This window comes from Lepisosteus oculatus, chromosome 3 (genome assembly GCF_040954835.1).
Source record: "Lepisosteus oculatus isolate fLepOcu1 chromosome 3, fLepOcu1.hap2, whole genome shotgun sequence".
NCBI lineage: Eukaryota > Metazoa > Chordata > Actinopteri > Semionotiformes > Lepisosteidae > Lepisosteus > Lepisosteus oculatus.
In genome coordinates this window covers 59,706,572-59,731,444 of record NC_090698.1, presented here as the reverse complement: position 1 = coordinate 59,731,444, position 24,873 = coordinate 59,706,572, and the positions used below count along the sequence as shown (strand labels likewise).

Sequence of the window (24,873 nt, the reverse complement as noted above, 5' to 3'; positions counted from 1 at the left end):
GGGAAGGGGTTTAAAACATATCTAGGGTGAAAGTTCAAGAAGCACAGTGAGTTGTATCATTAGGAAACTATGAGAATATGAATCCACCTGGACTTTTCCAAGAGTAGGCTGTCCTCCCAAACGAAGCAACCAGACAAGAAGGGCCTTGGTCAAAGAAGTGACTAAGACCACACTGATCACCCAGACAGACTTCCATGGCTGAGACAGGAGACCTTGTCCAGAGGACACAAATCTCTGCAGCACTGCACAGATTTATCTTCTATGGAAAAGTGTCTACACAGGATGGTACACAAGTCTTGCTTTATTTTTGCTGAGCATATTATCTCTGTATCTGTATCATATGAAATCAAACCAACAAATACCTAAATTCAAATTATTATTAATGTTTTCATCTTAGGCAACTTGCATTCAACTTGCACCTGTACAAAATATCAGTGTAGAAATTAGGCTTCATGGCCACCTTCTTGCAGGTGGGACTACCACCCCTGTTAGGCGCTGTGCAGCTTGACAAATAAGTGAAACAACTGGTAGCCATTTAGGTCAGTATGGATCTTCAAAAATAAAAAAATAAATGTTTCTTTGATTTGTGGTATAATTAGTCAAACAAGCTGTTTGAGAGAATTCTAACAAATTCTCTCATAAAATTTTGTTTAATTAACAGATTTACAGTAAAACTATTTTCCATTATTTGTTTTGATAAAGCAATTTCAAAAGACTCGCTCTTCTATAAAAAAAACTAAATGTTAACATAAAAATCCCAGCCTTTAAGTAAAAAATACCTTTATTTTCAGTAAAACAAAATACTCAAGGAATGAAGATCAAGTTTATATTACATGAAATGTATAGCACACATACAAAAATAAAAGTACTATTCAAATCAGATTTATATTTATGAAATTGAAAATGATCATTAAAAGATGCATAAATTCTATAAGCAGTAAAAGAGCCAATGTTTCATAGAAATATATTGACTGTTGTTGTCAAGAAAAATATTTTTTATTTTTAAAATGATTCTTCTGCAGCATAGCAGGTTGACATCAAAGACAAAAGAAAGAAAACCATCACAGCAAGATTTTAAAAGGATATCCATCTTCTCTTTATATACTGAGGCATTACAAAATGCCACAAATTCGTATTTGAACCAATAGCATTTGCTGTGTCTTTAATGCCTCTCTGTATAAATTTAGAAGTGGCACATTTAACAGACATTCCTTCATGCATTTTTTCTTTTACTTTCCGTGTGGCCGGTTGAACAAGTTATTCTAAATATGTAAGGTTGGCAAAAGTTTGTTTCCATACCAAAGAATGCATTATTCAGTTTATCAAGGTTTTGTTCAGCCAGCATTGCCTGCATTATGCATTTCACAACTATAGAACCTGTTTTTCACATGAATCTGAGAAGGGAACTTACCCAGCCATACCCAAAACCACCCCATTCTTCTCATTTAAGAATATTTTCTGAAAAATTATAATTCAATAATAAGCAGTATCTTAACATTATCGCTAGTTTAGCTGTCTGAAAGTTTTTTTTCTGACTTGCATGTTTGTAATGACACTTCCGGTTGTTTTTACAAATTGCCTGCTGGATGTAATTTTAGATGATTTATAAATATATAAATACAGATGCCGTCAGTATTCTACAGAAGGTTCCTTTACTGACAATTGTTTTTTTTAAATGTTTTATCAGAAACCCTCTTTAGACTCATTTCACACATTTCCAAGGCAATGGAGCTCTGAGCCAGATTTGGAAAGCTGGTCTTTATGATGATCAGCTGATCCAGAATCACTCCTATTCCCTCCCAGTACACCAACAGGACCTTCACCACTGGTTTGAGAGCCGCTCTTTAGCGATTGGCTTCGGCCACTGGTGCTCATGCTGGATATTCTCCGTCTCTGCTTGTGAATACCATCTCCTGAGGCCGACGAGCTCAGAGCAGATGGATGATCAGCACTGCTCTGTTGTTTTCCTGGTTCTTCTCTATCTTTTGCCCCATTCCTCAAGGATTGTCTGCTACTCCTTCCACTTTCACTTGGATGTTTGAAGTATGCTTCCTCAGCTCGACTTTCTTGAAAGAACTGTGTTTTCTGGAGCTCTGTCTGTGTTGAAAACACACCATGAACTGGACCACATGAAATTACCCTGATAAGACACAGTCTATGGTTCTAGTCCTGATCTACAAAAAACCCACAAAGCTTAAAAAAGGCCTTGCTATCTTAAAGAATAGCATTTCCTTAATTGAAATGTATTATGACACACATAAAAACATAGTAGCATGAAGGAAATTTAATTTTAACATTTAAATGAAGAACCACCACACAAAAAAGCCAGCGACTACTATACATTATTCTTAGCTGCTAACATGACAAAGGCAGCTTTTCATATTGTAACAAACCTTTTCCTCAAAACATTAATCTTAAAAAGACTGGTTAAAAAAATTATACAGTACATATGGTAAATTAGTGACTCATTAATTGCACAGCACTTGAAGGCCATGTGACTGACTGGCCAAGAAGACAGACTCAGCAGCCTTTTTTAACAGCAATCTTGTTTTCCAGATGCCTTAATTAATTTTAATTGGACAAAATCTCATTATATTAGCATACAGTATAGTCGTCCTTCAAGACTCAATGGTCATTTTTGCAGAGCTCACAATATTTGCATGCTCATTAACCAGGAAAATATACAGAACTAGAACTATAGACTAGCAATGCATTCCATTAGTTTACTGGCTTGAAATTTTACTTACAAATGTTTTACATGCTAATCCTTGAACACTATATTAATTAAAACAAGATTCACTAAATTCTCCATGATTTCACAGACTGAAAATGAATCAAAGCAAATCAATTTCATTTAACAATCTGTGCATTATCAAACATAGTGCTATTTAGGGACTGCCCCCTTAATTGATATAATCAGATGTCAGAAAGTATCTTATGATTCCACTTTGAAACAGTTTATGTGCATGGCATCTGCCAGTTTAAAAAAATGTTTAAGGGTTGACACATAGTCTCATGAATAGATGCCTACTCTTAAGTCGATGCACTCCAAAGCATAATTACATTATTATTTTTTTAAAGTATTTCAACAGAAAAATATATACAGTATTGATGTATTTCACAAAATCTGTGATAACTGTCAACAATCTCTTCTTCGATATTTTTCATATTTCAATGAATATCACCATTCTATTTTCTCAAATTTTACAGTTTAGGTACACTTTTGGAACCAAAGGTAAACCTTAAATTATGAAAGATACTGTATTATTATGTCAAAAAACCATACCATTCCACACTCGGTTTTACTGATTTAATTATAAGCTTCACCTACCTGTATTCCTGAAGGCATTTCATCTCTCTTGTGTTCAGTCTCCTCACTGCCTCCTTTTTTACATGTACCAACAGTAGAAGAAAGCTGAGGGACTCCCAGTGGTCCAAAATCAGACTGGTCAATTCCTGCCATAGAAGCAAGCTGTCCTAGACTACAAAAAATATATATTTATGAATTTATATTATATATAATTTTAAATAATTGTACTTATTGGGTCATAGTAGTACACTGGACAATACAAATACTACAACATGTCTGTTAAGAAGCTCACAATATAATATAATACACAACGAAGTAAAAATAAAGTAAAAAAACGAAATGCAAAGTAAACTTACCTAGTGAAACCAAGAGTAAAGCTAAATTATTATTACATGTTGGGGTTATATTATACCAATATGGATTGTGTAATAATTAATAATAAAATAACCACCTACCATTCAGTACCAATTAGTAAATTCAATATAGACCAGTAAACTAACTCAAGTCTACCGTATCTGAAGAGCTATGCAGTTTATGCAGAGCCCTAGGGCAGGGTAGGAATGTTGTTTCTGCAACTAATTGTCCTCTGCAACTAACCACCAATGGGAAGTCTGTTGATTAAGATACATGGGCCTTTGGATAGCCTAAAATGACAACTATGATGAGGTATAAAAGGAAACCTGGTGTTAACTACCCCTAGCCATCTATGCTGAGTCTCTTCACTTTGAGGCACGACATACAGTTAGGCAGAGTGGAAGATGCCCAACAAGGCCAAGAAACAGCAAGTCAAGAGATGAATGGCTTGTCCAGGAAAAGTAAAATCTCCTGATTAGGATTTGGACCATTTCCATGCAATAAATTCTTAAATTATATGAAGCCCACTCAGCCAGTGCCTTATCCAGGAGCAGGACAACCTTAGAATTCAAATCTAAATTTCACCGTTTTTGTGTGTGCTGAGTACTTTTAGATCACACAAGTCCTAGAATTCTAGACTCGGTCAAGTCTATTTTGGACTGCATAAATAACCAAAAAACGCTATACAGCAATCATACAGGATGACATTAAGATGTCAATATTTCAGCAACAGAAAGGCAAAGCAAAGGTCTCAACTGAGCAATGTTATGCAGATGGGAAAACAAAATCCTCTTACCAGCAAGATACCTATAAAGTGAAGACAGCATACAGTAGTATCTTATATGACATGCTGTAAAGCCGTTCTCAGGAGACACAGCTTGGTGTGTTTTTATAGCCAGGTGAATCGTGTACTAAAAGTCTCATTAAAAGACACTTTGAATCCATGTAAAAGCACCAGCACAATTTCAAGGCTTTTTGTACACATTATTAAAAAGACCAAGATGAGAACTATTAATAAGAAATTGCTGCACTTATTTTGAACAATTTACTTTAAGATTTCTATATTACAGCAATAGACAAGAGTTAATCAATTTATGGCCCTTCCAATCTGCTCTTTAAAATGCTACATTTATCCTACCAATTAACAATTATTAATAATCTAGATTTCAAGAAATATAAAAGGTGAATGTGTTCAACATAATATTAAGTACCTAATTTATAATTAGGCATTTCAAAAAATAATAATCCCATCATATTGTAAAGTTTCAAATTAAGAAAACAATATTCATGCTGTATAGGACTGTTCAGTAGATTAACAAGCAACTGAACAATAAGTAGTTTCAATCAAGGTATAAGTGATTTATATAAAGTATATAAGATTATTGAGCCACAATAGTAAAAGGAAAAGCAAACAATTCTATGGAACTACATATATCATCTGGCTGCCATCCCCAAGTACGTATCAGGTGACATATAATTAATTGCTTACACTTATATACTTATATAGCGCTTTTCTGGATACTCCACTCAAAGTGCTTTACAGGTAATGGGGACTCCCCTCCACCACCACCAATGTGCTATCAGTGGGGAGGAGAGTAATGAAGCCAATTCACAGATGGGGATTATTAGGAGGCCATGATCGGTAAGGGCCAATGGGAAATTTGGCCAGGACGCCGGGGTTACACCCCTACTCTTTTCAAGAAACGCCCTGGGATTTTAAATGACCACAGAGTCAGGACCTTGGTTCTACGTCTCATCCGAAGGATGGCGCCCGTTTACACTATAGTGTAGTATTTACACTATAGACTACAGTGTAAACAGTCACTATACTGGGGCATTAGGACCCACATGGACCGCAGGGTGAGCGCCCCCTGCAGGCCCCACTAACACCTCTTCAGCAGCAACCTTAGTTTTTCCCAGGAGGTCTCCCATCCAGGTACTGACCAGGCTCACACCTGCTTGGCTTCACTGGGTTGCTAGTTGTGAGTTGCAGGGTGATATGGCTGCTCCTACATATAAATGTAGGAGTTTTGCTCTAGGCAAGCCTTTTCATATTTATGTTATTCTATAAATTATTTTGAAATTTATGTCAATTTCATTTTGAAATTACTTTTCCCATTAATTGCAAATCCTCTTCCTGACATTGTTCAGTGATGTGAGAAAACTTTAGCAGTCTGAGCACTAATCCATGCACTTAGAGAAGAAATTCTAATGAGCACTCACTATGACAAGCAATAAAGACTGTCCAGAATGACTATTTAGGGTGTGAAAGATTAAATGTTTTGGCTGATTGCCAGTAGTCACTTCAGAAAACAAAGGATAAAGCTGGCCTGGCCTTAATATGCAAAACATGTCCGTCTTTCAACATGCTCTAAATAACTGAATCTAGGTCATGAGAGAAAGAAAAACAGTTTACACTCTGAAACACCCTTTTATGCAGTTAATGGCTAAACCAATCAGAATACATTGAATGTAAAATACTGTATAGTTCTGGAATAAAGCTGGAAAAATGTTTGAACTTAAATTTATAATGAAACACAAAATAGTAATATACTATTTTAAACAAGGTAGCTCATGCAAACACATACCCAAGTATTCACAAGAAAAATAAATATTATTTAGGCAATGAAATACAACTACTGGTGATAACTGAAATTCAAAGACTGAAAAGGCTAAAGTTGTGACAGAAGCCAAGGATACAACCAAGAAATCATGCTCTTTTAAAACTTTAAAAGGAGGATGCTATTTGGCAGCTGAGATATGATTTCACTGAAAGCACACCCCTCCAAAGCAACAGGGTGGACTCTAAGAAGACTGTTGTTGGAGTACTCAGAGAGTACCTCAGAGCTTCAGAGTGTACTGTACATTTCAAAATGCCTGAAAACATAATATCTCTATCTGTGTAGGGGACGTTTTATATATCATTTTGCAATGTACATACTCCTTTCTTGTAATATAATAAATTAAGGTACATCCCATTTATTAAGTAAATAATATATACATGTATTTCAATTATTATTAATGGTACCAAACCAGATACAACAGATTAAAAGGAAGTTCCTATTTTTCTATCATGCCGTCACATTTCTACATTTTACCAGTTGTTAAAACCGGAGAAAAAATATACAGTAGTTACACACAGTACATTTCTTAATAGAATACATAATATTAACCCCAGACAGATAGAAGACCCTATCACATTTAAATCAGAAGAAACATCATTGAATTGATGAATAAGTAGCATGTTTCAAGGCAGGAATAGATGCAGCACGTAACTATAAACATAAGAAATATTGTTCACCAACTGGCACCTTGAATTTCAATCATACTTTGCTTGCCCAAAACTTTGATGTGATCCTGTTGTATTGGTGAGTATCATTATACAGATTATAAAATGCGTTACATACAAACTTCTTACCCCGCATCTTTTAGAAGATCCAAAAAAGCATGAAATTTTTGAAAGGATGTTTCAATGCTCTCTAACACAGCTTCATCTTCAAGTACACTAGATGTTACTGATTGACTGTGGAGGGCCTCAGACAGAGAAAGGTTCATATTTCTTAATCGCGTGTTTTCAACTTCTAGCTGCAAGATGCAAAAGAAGAAGAATGAAACATACTTCCAGAATACTTACAAAATCCTCAGTTAAATTAAAACATATGTATACAAAGAAAAACATTTAATTTAATTTTTAATAATAATTTAATGAAAACAAAAAAATAATTTAAAGATTCTGCAGAATATCCAGATAACAACAGTCAGAATCAAGCTAATCACCTGAAAGTCATCAATTACCCTTCAGTTTTAAATCTGTTCTAGTGCCATTAATTTGTTCTCTGCAATCAACAAAGAATGGTCCATTTAAATTTTTGTTGCATAGCAAGAGATCTGTAACGAGATCTAATGAGAAAAGCAGTTCAGCCCATTAAGTTCAGAGTTTGGGATGTATCGTTAGCTGATGGGAAATGCCAACCACCAGAATAGTACTGGCTAGGAGACTATACAGAGATTGAGATTAAAATGATACCCATCACAGTGATAGTAAAGCTACCTACATGGATCAATGTATAACCAATGAGCATTCAGACCACCACTTATTTCAACACTAAACAATAAAGAGAGCTGCAAAGTGATGATATAGTAGGCTGCATACACTAAACTTCAACCTTTCACATATCAATATGTGGAGTCCTGTGTTTAACATACTCAAATTGCAAGCTAATAGAATAGGTGAATAGCCAGGTCTGTACATCAGATGTCTGAGAATCAATTATCTCACTTTCTTCTTCTAGCAATGGAAAAAGCTGCACCTTCTCCTTCAAAGACAGAAACTTACAAAGTAATTGAAATCTAAAGGGATGCAGTTTAAATTTAGAAAATGTATATGTTCTTCTATTTGTTGAAAATTGTGGAATTCAAATGGCAAAAGAAACCTCACTTTGTTATATTATTTGACATACAGAGAGTGATTCCAGCTGGATAAGGCCTTTTGTTTTATGTGAACAGCTTAGCCCTCCTTGTCTTTATGACACTGTTGGGATGTTTATCATGGAAATAAGCAGAGTTCCTGAGTCTTGGTTTTGTATAAGGCTGGGCCAAGGTACTCATGACTGCTGTAAATAATCTTTGTGTTTTGTGTTTCTGTAAATGAAGGCATGTATGCATCTTTTAAGATGCTGCTTGTTCTTTTACCCTGAAACTACGCTATGCAAAAAAAAACTACATAACCACAGCTGACATTATTTTGCTACAAGGCAGCAATGCTAGCCACTGCACAAACCTTAATGTATATTATCTATTATGTTATAAATTACATATACAGTATATGATTTAAATTGAATTCCTAAAACATTTTGAAAAAAGAGCAAAAAATCGTATTGCTGCCACTTAGGACTGCATTGCCATCTACCATTAAGCATTACTTTGCACAGAATTAGAGAGCATACAGATTCGTACAGGTACCTCAACCAACCGAGCATCTAGCTTGGCTCTTGCCCTTTTTTCCTCCTTTAGCCTGAGCAAGCACTCTTCCAAATCCACCTTCACATAAAATAGAAACAATGGGTTATTTCAGGGATACATTTTTCATTTAGTCATTTGGTTGATGAATTAAAGAAGTAAAATTAATAACTTAATTGTATATGTACAGTAGCTAAGATACTGTACATGACATCTAATTCCACATGGATCCATAAATTGTTTTATAGAAATGCAAAAGAAAAAGGATTGCAGTGACAGATTGTCACCTAACTTTTATTTACTTTTTTATATTTGATGTAGTGCATCAATAAATACTAAGTGAAAGAAATGGTCAAATTAAAAATCATCCGTGAATAAATATTGAAGGATTTTTTTAATATTATACTTCTATTCCTGTGAATATTAGAAGCATGATCAAATTAAAACGACAATACTTAATACCTGAAGCTTAATCCTTGTACATTTTGTATTTATGAAATGTTGCAGAAATTCAGTTGATAACCCTGCAGTACTACTTTGACAGTATGTTCTCAACCTGTTTTCTTATGTTTGAAGGCCAGGGGGAAAAGAAATCAATTCTAGTTCATTCTTAGAAACTGACTTAATATTCAGAAGTATTTCACAAACATATTTACAGCTTGCCTTAAAAAGTAATTCATTTACTATTGAATTTATGGAAAGTTTTTTTAAAGACTAATTTATGGTCTCTTCATGGTTACAGTTCATAATCACAAAATATACTTTTAACAATAAACAAAATTCTGCTGAAAGTCAAGACCTAGATGACTAGATTTTACAGTTACAGTACTTTTATTTATTTTTAGTTATTTTTCCTGAAAGGAACTGATCTGTTTACACACAGTAAATGTTTTCAACCCTTACAAAACAATTTGCCATGGTTCTCTTGGAGAAAAGCTTTATACCTGTAATCGCTTGTATTGCCGGACTGTGATTTTCTCTGGAGTGCTGGGCACTTGCTGACTGAGTGTAGAACAGCTAGGCTCTTCAGATTCAGACTCACTTTCTACTGTGACCTTTACAGGACTTCCACCCTGAAAGCACAGATCAGGAAAATGTCAGTGAAGAACTTAGAACTTGCTTGATTTAGCTTTTATTAAATTTTTGAGTATATGACAATTAAAAAATACCAAAGTCAGTGACCGTAGAGCAAAGAGCTGTGGTCTGTCTTTATTCAGACAGCTGGTTAGACTAAAGACACTATTATCATAACATTGTAAACAAATGTGTGACAGGCCAAGGAGAACACACTCACAAACTCATCCATAAAATAACCAGCAGTTCTGCAAAAGAAGCATGAAAAAAAAAAAACTAAATGAATAGTCAACTTAACACAGCAGTCTGTTTAACCAGAAAATATAAAAAATAATTCAGTTCCAAAGTAAAACGTTCTGGATTAACACAGATTTAATTGAGTAATTTTGTTTTGGTTGAATGTATCTCATGAATATAGATTACTTCTTAATACAGGACAAATCAGTTGTCAGTTTATTAAATTAGTTGTCACTTTATCAGTCACAATCAGACAACTTGACAGAGTGTTTGTGATATGTGCTATGTGACACACTTAAATAAATTAATACAATTAATTTATTTACATAATAGCTTTTTTATATTGTATAAAATATTAAATAAAATACATAAAACCCAAAAGTTAGCCAGTTTGAAAAAAAAAACAAATGAAAATTAAAGCAAATAATTGTTACATAAATCTGTTATATATTTCTTTAAAAAAAACTGTCAACCTTAACATTAAATGAAATATTCTAAAAATAAACTGTTTTTAAATGGCACACAGAGTACAAGAACCATGTATAGCTGCAGGTTCAGATGCCTATCTATGGGCACATGACATGAATGTTATTTTGCTTTTTAAACATACAGTATATTCTCTGTGGTTACCAAAAGCTTAATCGACACAAAATCCTTTATATTGCATTTATGTACATTTAATGCAACAATTGACAGTGTCCTCATATGAATAAGTGTCAAATCTATTTTATTATGTGTTTTCTCTTTCAACTTGGAAAATGTGGAGCACAAAATAGCACTCCTTGCCTTGGCCCCAACTACTGCCACCTAGGGCTTGCCTGGTGTATTTAAAATGTGACGTACAGTACTTCACAAACAAGAGTTTAGCTAAATTCTTCCCCAGGAGTCTAGGCAACATTTTATATGACCCTAGTTATGAATTTGCAATGTGGTACATGATGTTTTGTTTGTTTGTGGGGTGACAGGACAAGACAACAAACAATCCTTCTGTGTCCGTGTTATAGCTTGCCTGCACTGATATAAATGCCATTTTTCTTTTTGTCTCCTTCTGGCCTGTTACTGTACAAACTTTATATGCACTAGGGTCTCAATATTTGCGATGTTTCAATGCAGAGAACCTTTGTGAATAGCTAAATTTGCATATATCAGAAATAAATAAAAAAATGACTGAAGCAATTCAAGGAAGAAAATATAGATGTTAAGGCCTGTCAAAGGTGTTTGCTTCTCATTTACACGACAAAAATGACAGGCTCAAATTAATACATATTAATTATGTAAATGCAACATGTGGAAGTGTGCAATCTCATTCACTTCTAAATTACTTGTGTAGTTCATGCCTAATGTGGAAGCTTCCTACATCAGGAGTACAGCAAAGTTTACCTGAATTGGATGGTCTATGAGCACATTTTCTTGATGCAAACCCCGAGGGAAACCCCTGAAAAATTGAAAACGCTTAATACTTAGGACTGTTTTACGGGACTGTCAGAAATCCACATGACAAAACATTTTATGAAAAACACAAGTACAGTTCTCATATGAATAAATCTTTGCTTAAAAGAGAGTTTTAAGTGCAATGTAAGTGATTTCAAAATTGTGTGGATACATGAAAACCATCAACAGGTCTCAGGACTGGTGAGAAATTCCTAAGAAATACCTAGGTAACAGTACCACACTTAAATTCATTGGTCTTATTCTGTCTTATTTTGTTGTGCTGTACTTTAAGGGAGATGTGCACAGGCATTTAATTAATGTGATGTTCCATAAATGTTTTTCCTGCTATATAGCCAAGGCTGTCCAGAATCCTTAGAAAATAAAATACATGTATGGATGTCATTAGAAATAATCCATGTCAAAACACTTAAGGAGTTCATAAACATTCATGATTAAAAAATAAAGTACAAAATAACTATTTACTCTGTGTGATCAGCAATTGAATTTTTTATATGGCACACAGCTACATTAAGTTGCTCACTGAGATTAACCAACTATTTTTGATACCCAGATTTGTTCCAAAAGTACTCAAAATGTTCACAGGAACCAGGAAGCTCCTTAAATTTAAGTAGGTAGCTTCGTCAGCATGCGCACCCTGCAAAGGAACAAGTAAAAGTTTATTCCATGCTGAAAAGAAAAGAAACACAACTTTTTGGCTGTGGAGCCTTCTTCTTTTCCAAAGGAAAGAGTGTGGAGGCACCTGAAGAAGGCTCCACAGGTGAAAAGTTGTGTCTCTTTTCTTTTCAGCGTGGAATAAACCTTTACTTGTTCCTTAAATTTATTAATTCAAATCTATTCACAGGGATTTTTTCTGGAAGTTGTACCCATGAGTTTGGTATAGACCAATACGTTTTTTGGGTTGCGAACATGAACTGGTTAGTGCATGGAAGCTAAGGACAGTTGAGAAGAGAAATGCTATGATGAATGCTACATTATAATGCTATATTATGTACTATGCTATATTATATACTGTATGTAGGTCACTGCTAGTTAACATTGTATGCCAGAGTATTCCTAGCATTGTTTATTTGTCCTTATTACTGCATTCCTAGTTTATTCTTATGACATCAGTCAGGACATTTTGTCTTGCATATTTTTTTTCAAACTCATTGCAACTAGAACTCCACAAAACCAAATAACAGTTTTTATTATTCATTTATCTTTAACTGTCACTGGCACCGTGGAGTTTATTGTGCTTTAAACTAAACATATTAAGTTCTTAGGAAATAACTTAGGCTGGTCATCCCTGGGACAGGACAGACTTTAAGAAAGTTCCTTAAACTGAAATAAAGTAGCATATAAACTATTATACATTTGCTAAGATTAATATTGATGTCTAATTTAGTGTGATAAGACTTCAAGATAAGACAGTTATACATCTCCTGAGAATTAAGCAGTTGTTCACTCAAGACAGTCTGCTATGACCATCAGAGAAGTTGCCAATTAACAGAGTTCAAATTAACTGTGGTAATGTACTTTTTTCAAAACCCCAAATCTTCCTTTAAAATGTCTGCAACAGTGGGACAGAAACAAATCTATTAAAATGTGTTAATTACGAGATAAAAACAAATGCCTTTTCAATAAGACTTTTTTTAGTTTCAGGTTCTGAATCTGCAGGGTGTTATGACAATTGTAATTAAATTACATGTGCCTATTTCACACATTTTCTCTACACAATGCCTAATAAAGAAAACGACAAGCTAAATATGTGTTAATACTGCTACTTTATATAACATATGTGATATTTCCAGATGGTTAATGACAATTTATCATTGTTATTGTGTGAAAAAGTGTGAAATTAAACTTCACACCTGAAACAGCAATGGATTGTAAGTTTCTATTAAAACTGTTTAAGTGACACCTGTCGGCATCAAGCAAGGGGGCAATATCACCGAGAAACATTGAAACAAACAGACTGCCCTGTTTAAAGGGAATAAAAACAGCTATTTGTAAAATTGTGAGCCATAAATTAGTATTTTATTAATTACAAGAAGATAAATGGTGATTGATGTACTTGTGAATATAAAAAAAGATAATAATGAGTTGCTCTATGGTCATGATGAAGATGATGAAAGTCAGTTTTTCTTCCATAACTTGAAATAATGATGATAATAAAGTTTGGCTGCTCAGCAATCTGCAGTATATTATCTACAGTATGTACTACAACACTGAGAAAAAAGTTGTGAACCCCAGATAAATCTGGTAACTTCCATCATTTTACCTTCTTTACATTCAACATTCATAATTACCTATTTTAACCAAAACCTGTCATTATAGGGTGTATAGTAACCATGTATGCATGTCTCTTGAAACAAAACAATGTATGCATTAGACAAACAATGAGTAATAAAAAGGTACAGCAGAAAAAGCTAGTTTCAATAGCTCAATTAAGGGAATAATTAGAATTAGCTGTTTAAGTTTACGGTCATACCTGAATACAATTAAATGCTTACTTGCGTGTTATCCTCTCAGATGACATAACACTGACATAGAAAATGACATCATAATTACGTAGCTCTTAGGGACTACGTTTGGAAGTTCACACCTAATATAAAAATCAGAAATGTTGTGAGCTTGGTCTTTACCACACAAGTGTGCGTAAACAAGACATTCCACGATCTAATGAAATCTGAGGACTTTGGAAAATGTTATTGATGATCATCAGTCTGTAAAGGATTGAAACACCATTTCTAAAGATCTGGGGCTCCACCAATCCACAGTCAGACAGTCTACAAGTGGGGAAATTTGAAGACCACAGTCACCCAGCACAAGTTGTCCTACCAAAATCTCTCCAAGAAGAAAACAAATAATCATCAGGTAAGTTACACAGAGTCCCAGAGTAACATCCAAGGAACTTCAGGTCACTCACATCTGGGCTAATATGAATGTTCATGACTCAACTATCAAAAAACGACTACATTAGAACGGTGTCCATGAAAGTACAGCAAGGAAAACAAACGCTGCTCGCCAAAGAACATAGAGATGATCAAAAGGGCTTTGGGGAAAAAAAGATTTCTGGACCGATGAGCAATAGGTAGAACTTTTTGGCCTCAATGGGAAATGACCAAACACTCAAGAACCTCATCCCAAATGTCAAGCAAGGTAGTGGGAGTGTGATGATTTATGGCTGCTTTGCTTGCCATCACTCACATAACCATGAATTCTGAATTGGATCAGACAATTTAGGAGGAGAATAAAAGGCCATACATCTGTGACCTGAAGCTGAACTGAAAGTGGGTCTTGCAGCAAGACCATGATTGCAACATACAAGAATGACTGCAGAAGAAATTCCCTTTTTTACAATGATCTAGACAGTAGGACTTCAAAGAATGTGACTACTCCAGTGATTTTTGTGACGCAGATAACGTTTTGTCATGCACTTAAACCTACGAGGATTCCTGGCCACCGAGCCGAAGAGTACTGGGGTAGGACCCCAATAAACATTAAAGCCTTCAACTTCACATGAAAAGAAAAATCTGTACGACATGGTTAATGATAGCAACAGTGTTAATTACAGTTTCAATTCTCTATAAAATCTCTTACCTCTGTCTACAGGCACGTGCTGCAGTTCGCCAAGGTGTATAGCCAATCGCCCCTGGAGGTAAAGGCTGTGGGACATAAGCAGTAACACAAGTAGTTCTCCCATTTGACGGTGGTCTCCGGGATCCTAAAATATACCAGTTGAGGTATAGCAAAAGTTTTTATATTGTGTTTCGATATTTTGCATAGGTCATGTGTATCAAACGCTCATCATTTATCTTTAGGTTTAAGACTGGAATCACATCTTTTTTATTATATACATATGCAAGTTGAAGTTTAAATGGCCAGCTACAGAAAAAAGATCAGACAGGTTCCACCAATCCACTCGCCCAATGAGTCATTCATCTTTTGACTTACTGCAAGTTTTACAGTGAGCTATAGGAGAATTACAAATACGCAGAGGAGAGGCACATTCTTTACTGAGGTCTGTGCAAGCCTGCAGACTTCAAGGAAGTCTATGGGGTCGATCTGTGACTGAAAGAGTTGTGGTCGACTAATCCAAGCCTTACCCAGGCTTGCACCCAGCCAATTGTATACCAACAGCTAAGGAATCCTAGTCAGCCTGTGACATGGCCCAGGTTCAAACCTGTGATTTCTGTCATTGTGCTCAACCTGCACTCCAAGCAAGATTCTTTGCTGATTATCTTGTTATTTTACATAAAATGAAAAAGACTACAAAACAGTTTATAAGATCTAGTAAAAAATCCACTGATCAAGAAAGGACTGGTGAAGACTACTACATTAAAACTCCAGGAAGCAATATAAAAATTTTACGAACAGACATATTAAGGGTCTCAATAATGTTATAAGTTAAAGAAACTGTTTAAATCAAGCCATCAGGAGGATCTAAAAGCTAGATAACTAGTAGATTAAATTACAACAACCACTCTAATATTACTATCTTGCTTACCACATCGTCTCCAAATAACTGATGCAAAGGTGGAAAATAATACAAGAATAACATGAATGACTACATGATTTACCACGTGACAATACAGTTAAGATTTCATTTTCAAATGATTAAACTAAAAAAAAAAACTAATGGAGGAAACAAAGAAGAATAAAAAAATCTAACCGTGCTTCAAGTCACAATGTCCCCTGTCTTGGTTCACAATGACTGAGTCAAGAGATGCAATTAAAATTAAAATCTGTTCTTTATCTACTAGAGTACCTGTCACTCTAATAGGCCACAGTACACTGAATTTCACTTATCGAACCCAAAAGAGAAAACACCAAATTAATACATGGTATTCCTAAGGATCATTAATGTACCTATTCTGATAGTCGCCTTTCCTTTCACTCCATTTCCAAGCATTATGGTTCTTTTTTGTGGTTTCTGTCTCAATGATTCCTTAGATGAGGGAGGTTGTATCCACTTGTACTACAACACAAAAAAAGACATTCAATGTTAATAAAACAAGATTCATGGCACGCATTCCATCATCATTATTATAATCACAAATATAGATTTTGCAATTGTAAAGAATTTTTTAAAAAGACTGGTGATCTATCCATTTTCATTAGCATTAGATGAAAGTAAATAGGATTTTACAATCCTTTAGTGTAAACATCACATTTTCACTTTTAAGTACATTTTTGACAATAGCTGCTTCCTGGAGCCCCTTTAATCATAAGATACAAGACAACAATAAAGGAAGAGGAAAGGAAATTTATGACCTGCATTTTTTTCTTTTGTTAACGTGAGCGATTTAATAGCATTGAAACAGATTTGAAACAACTTTAACAAGGCTCCAAACCTAACAATCATGGCATACTTGAAGCTGTTTTCAAACAGGAATACCTTAACAGTGTACACACAGAAGGACTCAAATGAATTAAGGCACAGAATGCCAGAATATGAACAGAAGTCAATATGTTATAGACTGACAGACACATGATGGCTAAAGCATAGAATTACAGAAAAAAACTTCATGCTGGATGGAGGTTTGATAAACAGGGGATTCACTTGTCATTTCTGCAACCATCTTATATTGGCAAACTATTGTATGTCTGCAGATTAAAAACTGGAAGAACCCATGTATTAACATTCTAATTGTTGCGTATATTTTTCTATATGTTTAAACAACTACTTTGTCGTAGTTTTTCTTCTATGCAATTTACTCCTGTGGAATCACTGTAATATTTTCGTGTCCTTCCTTTATAAAATAAGTAAATGCTGATGCAGTACTTAAGTGGCATGTACTTTTGAAACCTGCACTCTCTATACACAGATGACAGATTTCTATTGTATACAAAGTGATGTGGCCAAAGCATGTTAGGCAGCAATCATGAGTCCTGTGTTGGGACACCCCTGTTGTATAGCTTAGCAAGAAACTGTGGTTCGCTCTCATTGTTTCAATTAAAAGCCAGCTGTATTAATAGGTACAAATGCAAGTCTCTTTGTTTAACAGCATGTAAATCAGTAACATTTTATCCTGTATTATGGATTTAAAAGGATTTTTTGTTTTTGATTATATATACTAATATATATTACATATATAGAATATATTCAATTAGGCAGTTGTGTCAGCATACAAAGGCTGCAAAGGAACAAGTAAAGGTCAGCCGAAGAAGGGTCCACAGCCAAAATGTTGTATTTCTTTTCTTCTGTTTTCAGCATGGAATAAACATTTACTTGTTCCTATAGAGAATATATTTGTTTGAAGATTTGTATGCAAACTTACCACATTATCTGTTCAGAAATAACAATAGGGTGGCAATTTAGCTAATAAGCTGTGGCAACACTGTAATTTTGTACATGGAATTGCAAATTGAATTCTAATCTGGTCTGAGGGACTCAGACACTACTTTCCAAATGCTCCCCTCTAGTGGAGAAAAACAAGTTCAACCTTTTTGAACACTTTTCCAAAGCTATGAACAGAAAACTACCTGCATCAAACACAGGTCAGCAATGAATGAAGGGAGGGCATAGCTATGAGTCAGAGTGAGTGGTACTTAGGTCTCCAACTTTAATAAAAATTAAACTGACAAAGGCTCCATATGAGTCATGCTTCACATTTTTTTCCTCAATTTCATATTTCATCCTACCACAAAATCTTGTCCACAGATTTCTCATCCATGGCTTTATTTTCCCAATCAATAGTTAGAGTAGATGATGAAATATACATCAATATACAATATACATTGTCTTCATCATAAAGGTAAACGTAAGGACAGTTTTGCTGCCAATATGGTAGTTTTTGCCAATTAAATCAAAATTAGTCTGTCCAACATGACATGATACAAAGACACATTTAACGAATGGTAAATTGCTAAAAAATTTCTAGAATGTGAAAGAAAAATTTAACAGGATTTTTAATATAAACTTTAAACAAGTAATTCAGACTGTCCCTACAAAAAAGGCATTCATTTTATATTGTTTACATCTTCTACCTAAACAATTTGGTATCAGAATATAAAAACAAAACTTCAATTTTTCAAGAAAAAAATTCCAATTTCTTTGATGATAAACTTAACCTAAAGAGAACCTCACCTACCTCAGGACTGGTTCCATTAGCATTCACAAGTACTCTCTCAATAATCAACTTCACTAGAGCATTATCTGATGAAAGAAAACATTCATCAATAATGGCCATTACCAGGGTGTTCTGAAATTACCGCATTAAAAAAGGTCATACATAAAACAATTGTATGTTAGAGTAATATTTGTAAACAAAATCTGTGTTTAATCAAATACTTTTTACTATTCCTTCCATAAAGGAACAGCTGATTTTCATATTTGTCACAACAGGCCTCATTTCCATGAAAGGAATTAATGGAACTTACAGTGCTTGAGAAAATCCTCAGGAAAACTCACAGTTACTTTAATCTTTTATTATTGCCATTTACAGTTTTCTTCTTCACTAATTGTAGTTTCTCACTTAAAACTCAAGTCAACTGGGTCTCATCTTAAAAAACATTCAAGCAGTTATTTTTTTTATTTGATTAAACTGAGAATAAGCATATAAGCAGAATAAGCACACTGTAAAACTATTAAACACAGTGCAAAGTTTTTATATTTTGTTGGCATCTGAACTTGCAATCATGATACTTCTGAGTAAATGTTCTTGTCGTGTAAGTTTTCTCAGATCTTGAATTTCAAGCCACAGCTCACGTAGAGCTATAACGAATCAACCACAAAGATGGAAAAAAAAATAAAAAGTCATGAAGTGGAAGAGAGAGGCAGATGGTAGACATTGTCACTTTTATAGCCTCTTCACAGGTCTTGCTGACCTTTGAATTTGATTGTTACGATTTTAAAAAGTATACATTACTTATAACTCCATAAAAGATTAAATTATTAGTAAGGATTGAATACGTTTGCAAGACATTTTATATACTGTGCTGTAATAATAGCAAATAAACTAAAAGGAAACACTCACCTACAAGAGGATTTTTCCGAAGATCAAGAACGACTAAGGTTGAGTTGGAATGAAGCATATCCAGCAGTGCTTTAGCCCCAGCATTGGATATCCCACATTTCTGAAGGTCTAGAGCTGTAAAGTAACACTGAAAGCTAGAGAAACCATCCACTGCACTTTCTCTTTGACAACATCTGTACAGATATAATTTCTGACGACCCTGTTGAATTAATGAGTGGATTACAATATTTTAAATTACATTTCAATCAAAAAACCTCAAGGTGTCTTATTTGAGTTAAAAGAGGGCTGTTTATACACAGCAACCCTTACTATTAAGAGACGAACTATGGACACTTTATGGGTGTAGACTTCAAACACAAGGTTAAATACAAAAACGGATTAATTTTGACAAATAATAAGATACATCATCAGCAAACCATACAAATGTATTTAAATGTATTTTTATAGCTATTGCAGTTAAGTCTGATAGTGTTAGTTACTTGAATACATCTTACAAATACATACTACACGTAAAATGTTTAAATATGACATCTAATACAATACTTCAATTCACATTGAAGGGCAACAAGCAGCTTCCAATTTGGGTAAATACTTTTGGAAAAAAATACTACGTTAAATTGAACAATCTATGAGCTGTTTCCCTTTTTGCATTGACGACACTCATCACTATGACCTTTTTCATAGGTAAAGCCAGGTGGGAAATTCGCCCTCACAGTTAAAGTTGTGAGGTTACTTTAACTGTGTAACAAAGTGCTAGGGCCATTCGACATGTTTTAAGGCAGACAACAGCATGGCTGATCTCCCAGTTCGGCTGTTAATTAATTAAATTTGATCATGTGCTATCAATTACATCTTATACCAAAGATGTTGTCTCTTTTTTTCTAGGTCTGACCTTTATGCATTCAATAACCATGTGAAAATTTACAAAACCAACTGTAGTTCTCAGACATACATTTCCAGATTATGTTTTTTTTTTTTATGTCTCCTAATTTAGATTTTCGAGCAACTGTCTTTTACCCAAGACACTACTCACAGAACACCATTCACATTTAGTGGGGCGGCCCCAGGTGCCACCTCAGTAGTGATTTATAACTGGAAAACATGTATGTAAACACAGTACAAAGCTTATTTACTAACACCAACTTTTCTAGGGAGAAATATAGTTTCTATAGAAGACCACAATAAATATATTTTTATATTTAGAAATACTGATGTAAACATTTGGTTTATTTGACATAATTTTAAATTTTTAAAGCACATCTCCCCAAAAGTTACGCTACATCTCCGAGAGAAAACTAATAAAATGTTGGCATTAAGATAAGCCATATGTAAAGGTTTTGCTCATTTATTACGTAGGTTTTTTTACCTTTAAGCCACAGATCTTCTCCTAGAGCATCTGCAAACGCTGCAGACCCCCGATCCCCAATCAGAGTGTTACAGCACAGACTGATTCTTCGAAGGCCAGCCATACAATCTAGGTCAGGTCTCCTGTACCGGAGGCTCTCAGCCCAGGCCTCGCTGTGCCGTCTGGTTGCCTGGTGCTTCGAAGACGTACAAGAGAATTTATTTTTTCTAAACAATGTAAATGTGCATTTCACCAACAGTATTTCCCAAAAAATGAACAGCTCAACCAATAAATACTGACAATAAAGGAGTTACAGGAAAAAAACAACATGTACCACACAAGCCTCTTCAAGTGTTACGTTTTCCTTGTTGTCGCTTTAGTTAGTGCTGTCAAAGATAAGAATTTCACACTTAATCGATCGCAGATATCAACATTCTACTTTCATAATGTACTATGAAACATTAATTTCTGTGGGTTTTGATTAACCTATTATCAGTACTGCTACTAATGTAGCAAAAACAATCTTAATAAGGTTCAGCGGGGGAGCTGCATGCATTGTTTTCATAGGAACAAGTAATGTTTACTTCCATTGAAAATTATGAGGAAAACCACAATGTTTGAGATGTTGAGCCTTTATCAGGGGTGAAGAAAGATAATTTATCCTGAAATGTTGTTTCTAAATTACTATTATTCACACACACAACTACAGTACTAGTGTGGGTTTTTTGCAAGCCACTCAAATGTTAAAATTACCTACTTACATGTTTTCTTTTTTTATTTTATGTACTTTTTCTTATTTAAATGTGAAATGTACAATATCTTAATTTAAAATGAGATCTTTATACATGATTATCTGCAATGACAAATTTAATTTTTATCTGAATTAATTGAATTATTTAAACTATTTTCAGACTTTAAAAAAAGGCTGATTATTATGTTTTTAATTACAGGAAATTATTCTTAATCTGTATTATACAGAGAATACATCATATAAATGAATGTTGTAGGTATTGCAGGTATTTCTCAAATACTCTCTGTCACGGACGTCCAAAGGGACTAACCGTGGGGAGTAGGAGAGCAGAAAAAGACCCATATGCGTAGCGGCGAGACAGGAAAAAGGTCCGGGCTCATTAGTACAAAGAGTTCAGGAATGCCGTATAGAAACCAATGCCCTCAGGGAGCGGACGTGGGGCGCCCTGGTGCTAGGCGGGTCTCAGGACATCCGAACATCAATGCTGAGCGAGGACAGAGTGCAAGACCCGGAAATATATAGCCCAAGGGAAGAGAGGGACAGGAAGGACAGCAGACCGGAAACTAGGGACAGGACAGAGAAGGAGCGCCCTCTGGCTGCAGAGGGCGTGACACTCTCCTCCTCTTCACTAGAGAACCATTAATGAGTACAGCATTACTGTGCTAATTAACAAATTTTGCCTATTTACTCAAAAACATCATATTAACCTCAGCACATCAATCACTCATTCCATTTCAATTTAAAGATTCAAAAGTGATCTAAAGTGTTTCTGCCTTTACAAAAGCTAAGATACTCATTTTAAAAATGAAAACAAAACGTCATCGTGCATATGCAGTTCACTCACAATACCCGAATGACGTATTTTGCTTTCAGGAAATGTACTTTTAGATACTTTTAAACATCCTTTTTTCAAAAATATTTCTTATGCTTGACTTTCTGGAATGCAGGTAAGTGCAACAATGCCATTTTTGTAATTATTACCACATTTTCACTCAAATTTCTCTCAACAGCAAATTCAGAGACTGACATTTTTCCATGTTAGAAATAATCAGGTAACAAAACTAAAATATGTCACCACAATATCTGCATTGCCAGAGAAACTGTCAAATTCTTTTGTATTTTCTTGATAGGAACACGACTTTACGCAGAACATTCTCTTCCCGTTATGTTAGGAAGATCAGCAAATTAGCAAATTACCTTGATAATATTTGCCATGTGTTCTGCTCCTCGCCATGTCAGGTTACAGCCTGTAAAATTAACTGTCTTGATTGTAGAGGAGTTCTTCACACTCTGGCAGATAACTTTACAAAACAGGTGTAAATTCAAATGAGGACACAAGAGGAATAAACAAAACAGTTCATTCTCCAGAGATATATCTACTATTAAAATGTGACACAAAATACACAAAAACACAACTGCGTAATCCATAATGGCTTTATTTACCTTCCAGCCCTTCATCCGCTATAGGGCAGTATGCCAATGAAAGGTTCTCCAAAGACACAGTTTTTGCTAAACCCTAGAGACAATAAGCACAAAAGAAGCAATCAAGCTCACGTCACTTTCACTCATCATTTCTGAAATGAAACAAGATAACTTTTACTTTACCTTCGTGAGAACAACTAAATCTCTTTCTCGCAATGGAAGCCCTTGCAGCTCCAGGGATTTAAGGGCATGCGAAACACTCAGGCAGTCTCGCACCGATTTGCACAATCGAAATGTCATATCCTTGGAACGGAAAGCTGGGATTCTTTTCCTGTAGGTTGATCTATATCTTTCTGACAAATACATAAGTGCGATTAGTGTACTATTGAAAGGTTCCTATATACCAACTACTGCATTTCACAGCCCATTTAAAGTAAGGTTTGGGTAGAAATTTTAGGAAACTTTAGTCACGCAGTCCTTATTACAAAGAGTTAGAATTTGGATTTTAATCCTCAATGATTTACTTTTCTTCATGTCCCATCCACTGTTTTAACTATCTGAATAAAGTGGCAGTGACCAAGAATAATATTCACACAAACACTACAAACCTCCTTCACTAAGACCTGGTTGATAACAGCTTCTAACTGCAACATGATGTAAATGTTTGTTGATAGCAAGAGAATTTAAAATGGGAGTCCAGTCAGCCAGCTTGATGCGATCTCCGTTGATATCTAGCACACCCTGGCATAGGTTTGCCCTGACAGCTGGCAGTGGAACCAAGTCCTGCAGAGTACAGGCATACTCGTAATATGACTCAAAGTCTACAGCTCCTCGGCGCCGGATTTGGACAGTATCTATCATTGTAGACCTGAAAAAACAAAACAAAAATGATTCCACAAATGTTTCCTGTGAACGATTTCAAATCATTGCTGCTGTACATAGACCCTGTACTCCTTTTCTGGGAAGGTTAGTAGGGAATTATGACACAAACAATAACATGTCTACTATATTGTAGTTTAGTCTGTTTCATTTTTTTAAACAAATCAGGATCTCAATCCAACAGCATGTACCTGGTATTTCAAGCTCTGAAATTAATTGTGACTGATGTGTGCAGTGAGAACTTATACTGAATATTACCAATACTATTATATTTCAGCAATATTATATCATATTGCTTCGTCAAGTGCAAACATGCCGTTTCAGTAAAAGTTATCAGTGTGTCTTAATTTGTTTCCTTTGTACTTTATTCCTATTACCTTTCGTTTTTATGAGAATCGAGATTGGATCCAAGAATTCAGTAAATTAGTGATGAAAACTGTCAGGGACTCGTCAAAAGTCAATCTAAATACCCAATATGCAGTACATCAGTGCTTTATCATGCAAAAGCAAACTAATAATAAAACTTTAAATAATATTCAAAATGACGCTGTATTTCCCTTTTCACCTATATTTTAGCACTTACAGCATCATCAGCATCTACTACACCTATGAGTTATTAATTTTAAATACAGTAGTTATATAACAGTAAGTGTTTTATGGATGGTTATTGAATATCGATTTTTGGCAGAAGAGGCACACAAAGGTACTCGGAGGCAAAATGATTTTAACGTTTCAAATGGAATAATCCCACCAACTGTCCTCCGGCTTCACTCCATCTACAGTACTCGCAAACATTCAGGCTTTTATTTAAACCCGAGCTCCAAAAAGTCATCTTCATCTGCGCCACGAAATTCTAGTTTAGTTATCCTTTAATTACGCGCATCACCGACCACAAGCCTCATACAGTACCAATTGTTTTGGATAGACCATGAGTTACAATAAAACGAACACGATTATTAATAAAAAAGGAGAATAAACCCGATCACCGTGACTCTACCGTTTGCCTGCCTGCGCCCCAGAGGAGGTGTGCTATCTCCCTGGTCCAAGCAACCTTTGCGTTCCCTTGGTTTCCTAACCGTCTACCCGCCTCACCCCACAACTCCTCCTGCCGCTGCTGTTTGAAAATGGC

At 35.0% G+C, this 24,873-nt stretch overlaps 1 protein-coding gene across 2 annotated transcripts; it reads right to left on the bottom strand.

Moving 5' to 3' along the window:
• Positions 1 to 974: 974 nt before the first annotated feature.
• On the bottom strand, positions 975 to 24,873 carry cep78 (centrosomal protein 78). 2 transcript variants are annotated; one of them, XM_069187326.1, is made up of 16 exons: positions 24,742 to 24,873; positions 23,474 to 23,733; positions 23,049 to 23,218; positions 22,887 to 22,959; positions 22,641 to 22,744; positions 20,714 to 20,888; positions 19,348 to 19,461; positions 18,463 to 18,527; positions 16,238 to 16,346; positions 14,969 to 15,092; positions 11,315 to 11,369; positions 9,568 to 9,696; positions 8,627 to 8,704; positions 7,083 to 7,249; positions 3,332 to 3,482; positions 975 to 2,097 (listed from the first exon to the last, which is right to left on the bottom strand). In XM_069187326.1, the coding sequence occupies exons 2-16, from the start codon at positions 23,724 to 23,726 to the stop codon at positions 1,708 to 1,710; spliced, it is 2,157 nt and encodes a 718-aa protein (XP_069043427.1). In that variant the 5' UTR covers positions 23,727 to 23,733; positions 24,742 to 24,873; the 3' UTR covers positions 975 to 1,707. The 2 variants fall into 2 exon arrangements, with proteins under 2 accessions (XP_069043427.1, XP_069043428.1); XM_069187327.1 differs by lacking the exon at positions 24,742 to 24,873 and having other exon boundaries at positions 23,049 to 23,214; positions 23,474 to 23,562.

Excerpts from the sequence above, each read along its gene's own strand:
- cep78 (XM_069187326.1), bottom strand. The coding sequence starts at position 23,726 with ATGATAGATACTGTCCAAATCCGGCGCCGAGGAGCTGTAGACTTTGAG. Across the intron at positions 19,462-20,713 it reads AGAAGATCTGTGGCTTAAAG|CTCTAGACCTTCAGAAATGT; the intron begins GTAAAAAAACCT and ends GTTACTTTACAG. Across the intron at positions 11,370-14,968 it reads GCACGTGCCTGTAGACAGAG|GGGTTTCCCTCGGGGTTTGC; the intron begins GTAAGAGATTTT and ends TCAATTTTTCAG.